The sequence below is a fragment of the Callospermophilus lateralis genome, unplaced genomic scaffold (assembly GCF_048772815.1).
Source record: "Callospermophilus lateralis isolate mCalLat2 unplaced genomic scaffold, mCalLat2.hap1 Scaffold_250, whole genome shotgun sequence".
NCBI lineage: Eukaryota > Metazoa > Chordata > Mammalia > Rodentia > Sciuridae > Callospermophilus > Callospermophilus lateralis.
In genome coordinates this window covers 1,365,544-1,381,521 of record NW_027513332.1, presented here as the reverse complement: position 1 = coordinate 1,381,521, position 15,978 = coordinate 1,365,544, and the positions used below count along the sequence as shown (strand labels likewise).

The window sequence follows — 15,978 nt, the reverse complement described above, 5'->3', positions numbered from 1 at the left end:
TCATAGTTATTTAACATAATTGGAAGAAAATTATTTTAGGTAAATGGACTTTGCATATGAAAAGCCTAACAGTTAAAGAGGCCAAAAGCATTGGATACAAATCTTTTCAAATCTGAGTGTTCTTTTTCTGATTTCTTAATTATATCAGACATATCATTGTTAAGGTAAGTTTCCTCTCCTTGTACAATTGAGTGTAAAATCTCTTAAAAAGCATTCCCTTCTTAAATAGAAGAATCATTTGCCTGGATTCCTGTGAGGAATTTTCACAGTTCAATCTCATTGAACTTTTTCTCAGCTAAAAGGAAAAAGGAAATAGAAGGATAAAGAGAAGGGAAAAACATGAAAACACTTTATATTTCTCTCTTGTTTCTTTCATTTCAAGAAAGAAACAATACCTGTTTCTCTTTTCACTAGGTTATGTGGGATCTGGTTCCTAGCTGTTGCTCCTCAGTTTCAGCATTTGACTTTGGAGCTTTAGTCTCTTCCTTAGATGACTGCTTTTATGCTACTTCCCATTTTCTTCTGTTGTCATTTTGAGTAAAAGGTTAGCAAGGCTATGACATTAAAGAAATGCCATTTCTTTCTGTGTTGGAGTTTTCTGAATGCAATTTCCTATTACGAAGATCCCATGGATGATCCATGGACACATCTGAGTATTCCATCACCATTTATAACATTTGAAAGGACAAGTATATGCTAAGTTACAAAGAAATTTAGTGATGTTTTTAAAAAAATTCTGCTTAGGTTTTATTATCAGGCCGTTTATTGCTGTCTTTAGGAAATGATTGTTTTTGTCCTTTCCAGAATATGTTAATTGTCATTTCTCTTGTTGCTTGTGCATTTTCTTCTAGCAGTCTTCCCTTTCAGATTTCTTGCTATATATTTAGTGGTTTGTAGAAATAAGATGATGTAGCCTATTAGTTTCTAAATTCAGCCAATAGGCAGATTTAAATTGGAGTTCTAAGATGTTTTCTGGTGAGTGAAAGTGGCATATCTTAGTACAAAGATTATGCCTTAGTATCATTTCCTCAGATTCCTTTTGATTGTTTCTAGACTTTATCCTGGTTATTTAGAATTCTCAAGTAAATGATTTTGAGTACACACACACACACACACATACACACACACATCTTTACTGTGAAATAAGGTACATATCTTAGTGTGTTTATGTCAGAGCCTATTTATGAAATATAACTACCAATTAAATTTAAAATGCTTGTTAACCTTTACTTATTTTTAATCCTATAAATTTATTATTCTGAACCAGAATGTTATTAAATTCTCACTTGGTTATGATTCTGACTGTTGTTTTAGGAATGCTGTTTCTATTGAGCAGATGTTTGACATCAAATTTAATCTTTTTTCTCTCTTCTAGGTAAAAGATAGAGTATATCAAGGTAAATTTTTAGGTTTCTTAAACTTGTATTGTATTGGTGTTTGATGTGTGTTTTATCTATGTTAGAAGTAGATACAGTGACTTTTAATGTCTATTACTTTTTTTTACCTCCTGAAAATTTTACTATTCCTAGGTTGCTAGCATGGATAACTGAGTAGATGATGCTGGTTCCAACTCTGAGATAGGAGATAAAGAGGAGGAACAAATTGTGGATAGGGAGATGATAAGTTTTAATTGGGGGCAGATTAACTTTGAATATTGATGTAATGCAGATGTATTACATTTGAAGAGTATTTCTATCCTAATGATTTAATCATGCATTAAGTAATTGAGTAGATAATTTAAAGAATGGTAATGTGAATCAGTATGCTTTCATTTCTGTTTTTCTTTGCAAAGAATTAAATGATTCCATTTTCTGAAAAGAAAGTGTTTTGAGAAGGGAGGAATATCAAGCTACAACACTTTACTGTATTTCCCATCTGTGAAATAAGCTTAAATTGAAATATCATTTTGGATGGGAAGGGTACCTGGAATTGAACTCTGGGGCACTCTACTGAGCCACATCCCAAACCCCCTATATTTAGAGACCAAGTCTCACTTAGTTGCTTAGTGTCTCGCTCTTGCTGAGGCTGGCTTTGAACTTGGGATCCTTCTAGCTCAGCCTCCTGAGCCACTGGGATTACAGGTGTGCACCACCACACCCAGCAAAATATCATTGTTCTTATATTTTTCTTAAATTTTAATAATTTTATACTCTTATTGCTAATAAGCATAGATTGCTTTTTAAAAGCATACTAGTTATGCTAAGAAGTATTTCCTCATAGTACCATATAACATGTCTTTACTTTTAGTAGATTGAGTAATTGGATTTCATTTAATGATTGTAATAATCTTGTGTATTTCCCCCTTTTAGTCACTGAACAGCAAATTGCCCAAAAGATAATCAATTTCATGAAAGAAGATGAAGAACTGATACAGAAATTTTCAAAGTATGAACAGAAGGTATAATTATTTTTTTGTTTCTTTCTCCCTTGGTTCTAGCTTGAATCATTTCTACCTGTTTTAATTTAAAAATCATATTTTAAAGTTTTTATTTCATTATTTCCTACAAATCATCCAAATTCTAAGCAGTCACATGTATTAAGTACTGCTTTCTTCTGGAAAGGGTCACTTGTCTGGAAGTAACTTGTATAGTAGCACTATAATTTGTGTATCTTAATTCTGAATGCTTTATTTACATAGATAAAGGAATCAGAGAAACAGATCCAAGAAACCATGAAACAAAATATGATTCTTTCTGATGAAGCAACTAAATATAAGGTAAAAATCCCTTCTTTTGGGGGAATTACATTCTAAACTCAAAAGTAAATGTAATGAGTGAGTAATCTTGACACCTTTTTTCCCAGGATAAAATAAAGCTTCTTGAAAAAGCTAAAGAATTTCTGGATGAGAGAGCTAAAAGTCTTCATGTTATGTTAGAATCTGAAAGAGAACAGAATGCTAAGAATCACGACTTGGTAAGAGTTTTGCTGCTAAGTGTTGCTTTAATTTGGCTTTTGAAATATTTTGTAAAATTGGTTAAGTTGAACTTAGTCCAGCTGTTAACTAAAGTAAGATTAGGAGTCAAGGAAGTTGAACCCACATCTGTGCCCATTTTGTGGAACTTTTAAGTACTGATACAACAAATTATTTTTATGGGCCTAGGAAATATTTTTATTCTCAACCTTGGATAATTTTCATATTGCTTTGCTCTGCCCTTGGAAACATGCAGATCAACTAAAAAACTATTGTCCAATTGAACAGTATTTGTTTACTTTTTACTTGAAAGAGTAATGAATTAATCAATTTTCTGTACTTAAAAAAATTTTACTTACATATTTCATTTTCAATTTCTATAAGTTTCTGTAATTACATAAAAGTTGCAAAAGATAGTAGAGAGTGTGTTCTGAAATATCCTACCCCCAAGTAAGCTTGATCACCTAGCTGAGGTAGTATTTATCAGATTTCGTCACTGTAAAAATTCTTTCCAATCCTTTTCATATTATATTCTTTGGAAGTTACCATGCACAGCCCACAGTTAAAGTATGAAGAGTTACGAGCTCAGGATGCAGCTCATGGTAGAGCACTTGCCTAGCATGCATGAGGCCGAGGATTCAATCCCAGGCATTGCAAACAAAGATTGGGGAGTTATGTCCACTTCCTTAAGGAGCGAATATCTTTATAAATTTTTGGGAATTCTTCTGTATGTGAGATTAGTCTATTCTCCCTTAAATTTTATCATTTTTTACTTAAGATAAGAAAATTTTAAAAATGATCTTGGGAAATTTTTTTTCTCTATCACTAGAAAAAAAATTACTAATTTGAACTGATTTATTTAAAACAGTAATTAATTAATTTTCTAAGCTTTAAAACATTTTATTATTGCATTATGATTTTCTATACTTTGACCTTTTTTTCTGGTTATCTCATAAACAGTAAGGTTGTGGATGCCATGAAATATTTATGACTTCATTTTCCCTCATCTCTTTCAGTTCTTGATTTTTTGCTTAGTCCAAAGCTGGATCCCCTGCATTACTGAAATGTAATGGGATGGCTTGACAAATATTTTGTTGTGTTTATCTTTTTTAGTATATATATGTGTGTACACACACGCACACACGCACACACACACATATCACTATTTCTACTGAAATCCTAATGCATATTTTGTGTTCTGTTTTCACCTGGCAGATAATTGAAAATAAGAAATCTATAGAGAAGCTTGAAGATGTCATTTCAGTGAATACTTCTGAATTTTCAGAGGTAAAGCTGCCAACTCTTGCTAATGGGATAGTTGGCATAATATGGGATATTAATACTATATCTTAGTTTTTTGCGGACCAAAAATTTGAAGTGTGCTAAAATGTGCAAAAAATGAGAACTATATGATGTCTGGTTTGGGAAAGTATAACTTTGTTTTTTCTTTGGAATTAATTCACTAACTCTAGTGTTTTGCATTAGCTTCAAATTGTCTTTAATGAAGCTAAGCTTCGTGAAGAGAAGGTGAAGTTGGAATGCTGTCAGCTTCAGAAAGAAAATACCATACTTAAGACGACGAAAGAGCAGGTAAAGAAAATTTGATGTCATACATAATGTAAACTAGAGAAGTGAATATCATTATCTTGTATCTTTCTTGGATCTGTTTCTGAGGTAAGGAATATTCATGTAGGACCTTTTCTAGATATGCAAAGTTTAAACATGCTCCCTAAATTGAGTGCATGTATATGTTCTCCATCTGTTTTGGATTTTTGGATTATTGCTTTTCTTATCAAATGTCAACCAGTTATTAACTTGCATAGCCTCAAAGAAACTTTTTAAACCAGAAAATTAAGTATTTTATTATCCTCTTTTGAGTAGTTACTGATTCACTGGCCAAGGGAAGATTACATGATAAGGAGTCTAAATTTAGGAGACAGTCATATGTGCCCAGCCATTCCTGCTGGAGGTAAATTATTTGAATTGGCAGCAATTTTCTGGGGAATGCAATAAACAGGGTCAACTTCCTGAGAACTCTGATGTTCTTACTGCAGCTGTGAGAGTTGGGGCCACTCTGCCCTCTTCCTTAACCAAGGTCTCAACCCCCTCCATTGAGGCAGGCCACCGAGGAGTATGGTTCTCTATTTCTTTGTCTAAGTCTTGTAGTCCTGATGTATCCAGTGCAGAAACCCCTCCCTAACCCACAGGAATTCATGTGTTTTGACTTTTCAGTTGCAGCAGGAAGTCAAAGACTGGTGTACATCACACGCTGAGCTCAGTGAACACATCAAATCATTTGAGAAGTCCCAGAAAGATTTACTTGTATTTCTTAATCACAAAGATGATACTATTAATGTAAGTTTATACTCCAAATACATGTTTCATCTCATGATTTCTCCTGAAATCTTCTGAATTAAAATCAAGAGTCTTCCAACCTTTTGCTTCTTTTCTAGGCTTTGACTAATTATATCACACAGTTGAATCGGTTACAATGTGAATCTGAATCTGAGGATCAAAATAGAGAAGATGAGTCAGATGAATTAACCAACGGAGAGGTAGCAGGTAAGATCAGTCTCAGGGAGGTTGAATCCTTTTTTTGCTTTCCTGTCTTTAATTAAGTATTTATACAGATGCCACTTTTCAGCTAGCTGATTTTCTTCTTAAGCTTCAGGGTTGTAGACACATATCACTGGATCTATAGATATGTCTGTTGCATTGGCAGAGGTGGGTTGCTGGGGTATAATGTAGCAATAGGCATGTGAAGAACACTGACCTTTTCTATCCCATTGAAAACTAGTAAGTACACTGCAGCTACAATAGTCACATCCTGTACAATACTTAGAGTATTGAACATTGTACAGTAAGAGAAATTTATTTCTTATGCAGATGATAGTTGATTTTGATACTCATCATCTCTATGGCTCTGTGGTTTTAAGGTCCATAGTCAGTCTTAAGAGTCCAGAGGTAGTTGGAACCATAAACTAAGGCTGTGAGAACAGAGTCTAGAGACTATCAGAAAGCTAGAGAGAGGGAGTGTAACAGTGTTTACTGATGAGGAAAATATTTCCAGATGTTTTCTCCCAAGTTGGATATTGCTTACATAGCAAGTATTTCAAACCACACCTGGTAGTAGATTCAGGGAGAAAATAGAGGATTGAATCTTTCTAAATAAGACACTTACTTGCCCAGGTGAAGATAGATCTGAGAGAGAAGAAAAGCTTTTATCTTACAAGAATAGCATAGATAACATTTTAGTTGTGCAAACTAGAAATTCACCTTTTTTTGTTTTGTTTTTAAGACAGACAGTACTTTTATTTATTTTTATGCTGAGGATCAAACTCAGTGCCTCACACATGCTAGGTGAGCACTCTACCACTGAGCCACAACCCCAGCCTGAAATTCACCTCTCTCTCTCTTTTTTTTAAATCTAAGCTTGCAATTCTCTTAAAAGTCATTAGTCTAATCAGTTTAGTTATTTAATTGATTTTTTTTTCTTCTGGTGTTTGAACACAATCATTATTTAGTTTGGGGAAGTTAGGAGAATATAGAGTTAAAAGTAAGGAAAGAAAAAGCAAAAGTCTTTTGTTTTTTAGGTGATCGGAACGAGAAGATCAAAGATCAAATTAAGCAGATGATGGATGTCTCTCGGGTATAGTTGTTTGTAAGAGTCCCATAGTGCCTGTGAATTCTTCCTGTGCCTCACTTTTAAGAATACCTCTCTTTTCTGCAATTTTTAGACACAAACTACAATATCAGTAGTTGAAGAGGATCTAAAACTTTTACAACTTATGCTAAGAGCCTCGATGCCCACAAAATGTAATCTAAAAGGTGGGTTCTTTTTGAGAAGAAATTGCCATGTTGGAAAGACTTAAAATTTTATTGGAAAGATAAAGAATGGCTTCTTGCTTTCATGCTTCTTACTTTTCTTGGCACTACTCCCTCAAACAAGTTCTTAAGTCCTTGTACACATATAGAGATAAGCTGTTTTATCCTTTACAGACCAAATAAAGAAATTAGAAGGTGACTGCAATTCACTACAGTCTTCTAAAGTTGGACTGGAAGAGGAATGCAAAACTCTAAGGCAGAAAGTGGAGATTTTAAATGAACTCTACCAGAAAAATGAGATGGCACTACAAAAGTAAGATTTTCATTGTTTGTTATTGTTATCACTGTGTGAACTAATAGATAATTTTATGTTTTCTTAAGATTATTTACAATTTCTTCTAGTTGTAATAAGTAGAGATTTGTCTTTTTTCCTTTGTGTTTTGTTTCCTATAAGTTGCATTTTTCTTTCCATTGTCAGTCTTAAGAGTCCTGAGGTAGTTGGAACCATAAACTAAGGCTGTGAGGACATCGTAATCAATTGTCAAATTCATATGAAGGCAGGAAGTGGTAAAATGGTATTAACAGTCACTGATGTGGAAATACCTCTCAAAGTTCTAGACCCTTTCTATGATCTCCCTATTTATTTTAATTACCTTTCATTGTGATCAGTTATGTAATTCTAATGTTTTGAACTTGTATCTCTAACTCTGGACCTTTAAAAATACTGAGTGATTTGGAATGACATGTTTTAGTAGAATAAAAACTTCAAAAAGGGATAATATTTACTTATTGATGTTACAAGTTTTGGACTTGAATATCTCAGATGTTCACACAAAATTGAACTGTGGCAAGGACCTTAGGAGTTATGATTACAGAAGTACTTGTTTGTAGAATATATTTATATATTAATCTTCTTAATATGGAGCTAGTTATTTTTTGAAAGTTCATTTGAAGTTTTTAATCCACAAAAATACTTGGATTCTCTAAAAATAGGTTGTGTCAGATTTTATTTGTTTGCACCTGATTTTACTCTTCGGTATATATATATATATATATCTTGTAAAGCAAAGACAGACCTTCTTACAGACCTAACTATTTTTAGGTATTTTGACTTCTGTTGCCTAATTAATGCATTAAATATTGAAACCTTTCCATTAACTTTTCTAAAATTCTGTGATCTCCAATCGACCTTTTTAGAATCTCAAATTTTTGTTCAGGCCAGTTCTAAATTCCTGGCCTGTTTCAAAGAAACATTTCTCATTTTATCACTTTTTTTTTAAAAGAACACTTGTTTTCTCTGTCCCTACTAGTAATCTGAATGACCTAAATGGCAATTAATTTTTTGTAATGCAGTTAAATTGTAGCACTATTTTTCTCAACTCCTCCAAAATTCATTCAGTCATCATCTGTGGTTTTTACTCTTTTTACTCATCCCCAGGCACTATGTTAGTTCATGCCTGTGTCATCTTTTCTGTTTCTAACTTAGATCATCTGTCTTCATTCTACATTTTTTATATTTGTATATAACTTATTTCAAATTCTTAGTAGTTTTCTCTATAGCCGCTTGAGTGGACTTTCTAAAATATAAGTCTGTCCATGTCAATATGTGCATGTGGTTTATGAAGAATTTGCTTTCTATTTGATGACCTGTTCTTTTTTTCTTCCTTGTATCTTTTTAATAGTTTAAATATTTTTAATTTTTTTCCTCATCCCCTGTATAAGCTTGATGTAATCATAAATTATAATGGAATTATAATTATATAATTATAATTTTATTCATCTTCTCATAATTTAAAGGCCATGGTATATATTCTGGATTTAATAAAAACCTGACATAGATTAATAGGTTTATTATTTTTTTTATGGGCTTTAAGTAGCTCCTGAATCAGATAACTGTTGTGGCATTGTATGTTAGTACTTCATATACTGTGAACTCCACAAGACATTCATTCAATTTATACACATATTTAAAGTTTCTGTAGTTCTGCATTCTACACTGTTGGTTTCTTATTTGAAATTATTTTCATTCTATTTGAACATTGTCCTTTAATGATAGATTTGATTAGTGTATCAAAGGTAATACAAGGATAAACAGAGAATAGTATTTTATACACTAAATATTGCTACCTTTATAATCTGTATTAGGTTGACATGAACTTCATGATTAGAGTTAAAACCAGTTTCCATTTTTAAAGGATCTTTCTTTTGGCTACTGAATTTTGACTGTTACTTAGTTTTAGAAATTTAAAAATATCCAATTAATTACCATCTGTTTTAAATTTTTTCTTTAAGGAGTCCATTATCATTGTTGTTTGGTCTTATCCCTCTTCTAGTTTCTGTAGTCCTTTCTCTTTTTTTAACAGTTGTATTGGGAAGTGCCTAGGTGTAGTTTTCCCCACCCCACCCACTTTTCCTCTTGCAGTTATGTTGCTTGGGACCATTAAACACTTCTTGAATTTTCGAGTCTTTTTCTAAATGTTGATTTTTCCTCATTCTCTCTTCTGATTATAATAATGTATATTAGAATTTGATTTCCACTGCCTCCTACATTCTGGATTTACTTCTTCTGGATATTTTCTTCTGACCTATGTTAAAAGCTCTAGGATTTATTTCACTTCCCAAATCTGCTGTTAAAATCATTCATTGAGTTTAGGATTTTAAAAAATTCAGGGTTTAAAATATTATTTTAGTTGTAGATGGACACAATATTTTATTTTTTATAGGATTTTTTTAAGAGAGAGAGAAAGAATTTTAATATTTATTTTTTAGTTTTTGGCAGACACAACATCTTTGTTTGCATGGGGTGCTGAGGATTGAACCCGGGGCCGCACGCATGCCAGGCAAGCACACTACCTCTTGAGCCACATCCCCAGCCCGACACAATATTTTATTTATTTTATGTGGTGTTGAGGACTGATCCCAGTGCCCCACACATGTGGGGCCTGTGCTTCACCACTGAGCCACAACCCCAGTCCTATTTCAGTACTACAGCTCAAACCCAGGACCTTGAGCCATGTGCTCTACTATTGAGCTACCTCCCCAGACTCCTTGCTCTTTCTCATAAGGGACTAGGGTCTTACTGCTTTCCAAGCTATCTTTAATCTCATAATTCTGCCTCTGCCTCCTGAGTATCTTCGACTGTAGGTAGGTCACCACACCCAACTATTTCTTTGTTTTATAGTTTCTAATCCTTTGACAAAATTCATAATCTTTTTTTTCCTCTTTTGTGGTGCTGGGGTTTGAACCCCAGAGCCTTGTGCATGCAAGGCAGCACTCTACCAACTAAACTATATTCCCAGCCCTGAAATTCATAATCTTGACTTTACTTTTTTGACTATATAAAGCACAGTGATTTTAAAACATGTGCGGATAACCCCATTAGCTGGTTTCCTTTTCTGTGGGATTTTTTCTCACAGAATTTTGTCTTATGGAGTGCCTGGTCAGTTTTGATTGGCCAACATTGTTGTGATAATTATAGATGAAATTTGAGGACTAAGACGAAGTTATCTTCTTATAGAAAAGTGTTGAGGTTACTTGAGTAAGATTGTCACTTTAAACTTAGTCAGCAATTAAGATAATTAAAAAATGACTTGTCTTTTCAATGTTTTTCAGTATTGTTCCTTTTGGATTTTTTTGCCTGTTCATCACTTAAGTGTGCAGTACTTTCTAATCTAAACTCAAAGGCTAGGGCTTTTATTAAGGGTCCCTTTATTGGTAGCCTCATTTTTCCTCTAAGCCCAGGAATTTAATGAAGGCTTGGTTCAGACTCATATCTTTGTGTTATCTTCAATAGGAGAAAAGTATCTTAAAGTGCCAGCCTTACTTGTAATTCTGAGATTCCTTTTTCTAATGGATCTTGGCCACATACATATATCTTCACTGACTTTTTAACTTGGATCCCTTCAAACACAATTTTATATTCTTTTAAAGATGTTTTGATTGTTCTTAGTGCTCTCAGACTAACTCTTTGATAATTGGAAACAAAATTTTCTCTGTCCTTCAAGATTCAGTTTTCTCCATATTCCTTCTTAAGCCAGTGGGGAAAATTATTATATTCCTTTAGGCATCATTTATACCTGAAACAGTGAGCTCTTTTATTCTTTAGCATCTTACAAGGTAACTAGTATATTATAGCCACTCATAAAATACTTTCTGAAAAATTAAATGAGAAGCTATATAGGAATATATTATCCCCTTTTTCTATTTGGTACCAGTAATCCTTTTTTACTGTAGTTCTTCTGATTAATGGAAAATTAAGTTTCAAGTTAATTATCTTTTGAATTGGAACTATGGCTAAAGTAGTACAAGGATAGCAGAAAATAGTATTTTTTAAATCATTAAATGTGGCTACCTTTGTGTCAGTAGATGAACATCTTGAGTTTCATGATCAGAGTTAAAACTTGTCAGTAGATAATACTCTGATAGTGGGTCACTTTGGCTTCTTTTTCTGGTTGATAGACATTATCAAAACTCAGATTTGTCTTTTTGCTTAATTTACAATTCTTTTGAAATAAATATCTAAAGTGTGAAAAATGTTCTGTGGTTAATTGCATAGCTAAAAGATATATTCTAGAAGATTTTTTCTTTGACTGACTATATGGTACCAGTCTTGGATTGAGAAAAGAGTTCCTCCATGACAAAGATATACTTAGTGTCCTACCCATGGCAGAAACGAGAAAAGAATTATCCCCTGCTTTATCCTAATATGTTTAATTATGTTAGGTTGATCAGTCTTGATCTTCCACATTGAAGTAAAGTGAGTTTTTATTATCTTACACACAGGAGACTTGCCCTTGGGGCACATGTTGTTTTCACATTTATTTTATTTACTGGTAAGTAGAGAATTAAGAGGAGAAGTTAGAAAATGTAAGTGATTTGCCAGAGTTTGATTTATGAAATTGCAGGTTTGAATTCCTATTTTATGTGCCTAAGCATTTTATAGAATTGTGGGAAGTGATATTCACAAAGAGAAACTTTTGATTTGATAACTGGTTTTCTTTTAGGAAACAGAGTCAAGAGGAATGTGAGAGACTAGAAAAAGAGCAGCAGCTGTCAGCTGCAGATGAAAAGGTGGTTTCCGCTGTACAGGAAGTTAAAAATTACAAGTGAGTTCAGTTTCTAAAGGAGGGTGTCAATGTCTCATGAATTAGTGTTAGCTTTCTTTTTAATTTTTTTTTTACATTATGTAGATAGAAGAAAATAGCATGGAAGTATAAATAACGAGAGGATATGAACACATTCAATTCACACAGGAGAAAAAATAAATTTCAACTTAACAAATGAAAAATGTTAACAAAAATTTACTTGTACCCAATGGGCAAGACCATAGGGAACTTGGTCAATGCAAACAGTTCTGGGGGTTTTGTATGTTGTAGTAATTCTTTAAGAAATCAGTTTGCTGTGTGTTATATCAAGACCCACAAAAGTGTGGCATTTGATAGACCTTGGAAATCTTCTATGGATATAATTTGAAAAAAAGAAAAAGTTTTAAGGAGGAAGATATTTCTAGCAGAATTACTTGAGAACACACTGATGAACAGTTAAGGAAATTATAATTTATCAATTCAGAATCTCTAGCAATTAAATGATAAAGAAGTTATTAGTATTAGGTTTTTATTTTATTTATTTATTTATTTATTTATTTTTGGTGCTTTACTACTAAGCTACATCCTTAGACCTTTTTTTCACTTTGAGACAGCGTCTCAGTTGCATAGGTTCCCACTTAATTGCTGAGACTGACCTCGAACTTGTGATCCTCCAGCCTCAGCTTCCCAATCATTGGGATTACTGGCATGTGGCATTGCACCTGGTCTGTAGTATTAGTTTTGAACACACTGGATTCATATAACTTTAGAAATGTTTTTCTTATGTATGATAAAAGTCTTTAAAAGTATAGCTGATGGAATAAAGAGAAAATGGTCAGAATGTTTCAAATTTTATTCAATTGTTGTAATTCTTAGGCGGAGAATTGAAGAGATGGAAGAAGAATTACAGAAAACTGAGCGCTCATTTAAAAACCAGGTAGTAATTAATACTGTCCTGTAGTTGCAGAATTCTTTGATATCTAATACAGACAATTATAGGCTATAATAATGAATCCCTAAAAACATTTTTTTAATGTGTTGTCTTTTTCAGATTGCTATGCATGAGAAGAAAGCTCATGATAATTGGGTAAGATTTTTTTCCCCTTTTCTTTATTTTTTGCATAGCCTACCGCAACTGAATTTGAATATTTTCTCTTTAATAGCTCAAAGCTCGTTCTGCAGAAAGAGCTATAGCTGAAGAGAAAAGGGAAGCTGCTAATTTGAGACAGAAGTATGTGATTTTTGGTATCTTACTGTATGTTTTATAGTGTTTTAAGGTTATGCTAGATATTATCTATGATTGCTGTTTCATAATTCAGCCCATTCTTTCTCAATATTCAAGACTACTGGAAATGACCCAAAAGATGGCAATGCGGCAAGATGAACCTGTGATTGTAAAACCAATGCCGGGGAGACCAAATTTACAAAATCCTCCTCGGAGAGGTAGGGGGCACTTTGTAAAAGGAGCTATTTTATTTCTTGGTGCAGAATGTATGTAAATTACTTTTTATTTCTGTGTGTAATGGTTATGAAATAATCTGAATGATTTGCTAAAGCGGGAGGTGTGGGGGTTGGTGTCAGGGAGAAGGCTGCCTTAAAGTAGTAACACGGCATTGTTGTCTTTAGGTCCACTGAGCCATAATGGCTCTTTTGGTCCATCCCCCGTGAGTGGTGGAGACTGTTCCCCTTCACTGACAGCAGAGCCAGCTGGGAGACCTCCTTCTGCTACTCTTAATCAAAGAGATATGCCTAGAAATGGATTTGGTGAGCATTCACATGTTGCTTTATAGTAAACTGCTTCAAGGTTTTGGTTTTTTTTCCCTTTTGAATATTCTAATGAAAACATAGAATTTGGGCCTGTACAATATATAGAAGATAATTTCTTACTTTATCTTAGTGAATGTTTTCTGTATAATCTGTTCTAGAATAGAAAACATTTTTTTTCCTGGAGGTCCCTGTATTGTTTTTTTCTTTTAAATTTTACACTGTGAAGTGTAAACCTTTATCTTTAAATTAAATCTCTATGGTGTTCCTTTTCCACATATTATAAAAGTAGCCTTAAACTTTATGTAGCATACATATTTCCAATATGAAATACTGAGTCTTATTTCCAATTCTAAATAGGACTGTAGTCTTGGTAAGATTGGAAGTCAGGTTATACAGACTAAAGAAAAGCCAACTTATACATACTTCAAGTCTGTAGCTTAAAGTTTAGGACCAGTACGTATTAATTTGCTGTTCTATCAACCCAAGGCAGTTCTTTATTTTACTTAAGTCTCTTCATAAATTGTGATTTATGTATTGGGCAACCCATTTTTTTTTTAAATATTTTTAATTGTAGATGGTGTGGTGCTGAGAATCAAACCCAGTGCCTCACACATGCTAGGCAAACACTCTGCAACTGAGCTACAACCCCAACCCCTGAGCAACCCATTTTAATGTTGCTTTCTAGTTATTGTTGAACCCTGACCTGTCCACCAGTGGTTTATTTCTTCTGAAAAATACATACAAGGGCTCTGATCTTTTTTCCCAAGGGTCAATGAATGGACCTTTACCTCATACTCAATGGTCTTCTGAGGCATCTGGGAAACCCGTTGCCTCTGGTAAAGAGACCAAGTAATTTCAAAGAATCTGTAATTGTGGATGCAGGATTTTTATTATCTTCATGTTAGAATAAGTCTGAATCCATTCTTTGATCTCTAACAGACCCAGGATGTGGTCCAGCTCACATGAACAGCAGCTCCAAAAGTTCTTCTCCAGCTAAGGTGACGGATGAGGGCAAGGTAAGTTCTGTAGTTACTGTGAATCATGTGGTCGTGCAGGAACATGTTGCTTTCCTACAGTACTTGCTCTTTGCTTTATCCTTCTTTGTGTTCTATTTGTACCATCCCATTTGTTTTTTAAAAAGCAAACTGTTCCCCAAGAACCTGAGACCCCCTCAGTTTCTACCATTACTTCTTTAACTGAGCATCCAGTTGGTGTAAGTATTTAGAGGTTGAGAACTGAATTGGGTTTTATTCTGTGCATTTCTGGGAAGGATATTCAGAGCATGACACTGATCTTGTTTGCTTTAATCTGCATGCAATATTGAGCTTACTTTTCTCCTTGGAAATGTGGCTTAAGTGTGTACAACTATAATGAACTACAGAATGTGAAAAGTTATCACTCTAACTTTATATGGTGTTTTGTGTTGAATGTTCTAAGGCAAAGTAAATTCATTATAAATTATATAATTCATCATTTTTATTTTTGTTTGGAAGAATGCTATTTAAGAATTCCTCCATTTGTGCAAACCCTATTTTGAGTGATTTGAATTAGATTGGTATCAGATTTTCTGAAAGTGAAATACTGTTTCAGTGCAACAATGATAATCTGAAATGACCTCTTGAGCCAGTCCCAAGCAATGGTCTCATTTGTTCACATAAGTGCATTTTCTTGTAACTGTGTTGCTATTATATCTGGTAGGTCTTCTGCAGCTCTATAATAAAATAAATTTTTAATTGTTTAGTTTCAAACTCACTACTCATAGGAAATGATAAATCAATATCTCAAATGGTGTACAGTAAATGAAAGTAAATATTAAAGCCTTGTCTTCCTAATTTGTGTATATAGCATTGTGTTGGAAAATACTTCTCAAGTTCCAGTGTATACATATTCCAGGAATATACATCTCTGGAGCAATCTAAGGGCAGCTTAGATAAGACCCCCAAACCCCTTTGTAGTAGAAGATTTAAAAGAGAGCAAAGACCCGTTGTTAGAGAGGAGTAGAGGTGGGAAAAGCATGGCTTGGAGGCAAACCTGGGATTGAGACCCTTTAATATGCAGTGTGGCCTTCAACAAATTATCATAATCCATTTGCTTTTGTTCCCTCTTATTTAAAACAAGACAGTCTACTTAAAGATCTCAGAGGTTGAATAATTATGAAAGACTTACTGAAGATACTCTGAATAGTAGCTATTATTACATGGGTAAAGAATGTATTTTTCATTTTATTCTGTTCATTCTTAATATGGAAGTAATGAGCTATTGTGATGAAAGGGAAGTGATGGGGAGGAGGGGGACTCCCTTTGAAATAGGTTGTAGTGAATACAGCATGACATACTGGTCAGAAATCACCTCTGTTAATAACCTCTGCCAGTCCTCTTGCCTTTCCCTTTC

The 15,978-nt window shown here is 33.6% G+C and overlaps 1 protein-coding gene across 1 annotated transcript in view; it reads left to right on the top strand.

Moving 5' to 3' along the window:
- The window catches only part of LOC143389168 (transport and Golgi organization protein 1 homolog), a 40,107-nt gene that overhangs the window by 21,843 nt on the left and 2,286 nt on the right, over positions 1–15,978 (top strand). The window contains exons 8-27 of the mRNA XM_076842410.2: positions 1,376–1,397; positions 2,310–2,398; positions 2,639–2,716; positions 2,803–2,913; positions 4,127–4,198; positions 4,397–4,501; positions 5,144–5,266; positions 5,365–5,473; positions 6,505–6,560; positions 6,649–6,739; positions 6,911–7,049; positions 11,740–11,841; positions 12,697–12,757; positions 12,872–12,907; positions 12,984–13,051; positions 13,163–13,263; positions 13,447–13,584; positions 14,355–14,423; positions 14,527–14,603; positions 14,729–14,800. Of these exons, the coding sequence (XP_076698525.1) occupies positions 1,376–1,397; positions 2,310–2,398; positions 2,639–2,716; positions 2,803–2,913; positions 4,127–4,198; positions 4,397–4,501; positions 5,144–5,266; positions 5,365–5,473; positions 6,505–6,560; positions 6,649–6,739; positions 6,911–7,049; positions 11,740–11,841; positions 12,697–12,757; positions 12,872–12,907; positions 12,984–13,051; positions 13,163–13,263; positions 13,447–13,584; positions 14,355–14,423; positions 14,527–14,603; positions 14,729–14,800 (1,719 nt within the window). The remainder of the gene's footprint in view (positions 1–1,375; positions 1,398–2,309; positions 2,399–2,638; positions 2,717–2,802; positions 2,914–4,126; positions 4,199–4,396; positions 4,502–5,143; positions 5,267–5,364; positions 5,474–6,504; positions 6,561–6,648; positions 6,740–6,910; positions 7,050–11,739; positions 11,842–12,696; positions 12,758–12,871; positions 12,908–12,983; positions 13,052–13,162; positions 13,264–13,446; positions 13,585–14,354; positions 14,424–14,526; positions 14,604–14,728; positions 14,801–15,978) is intronic.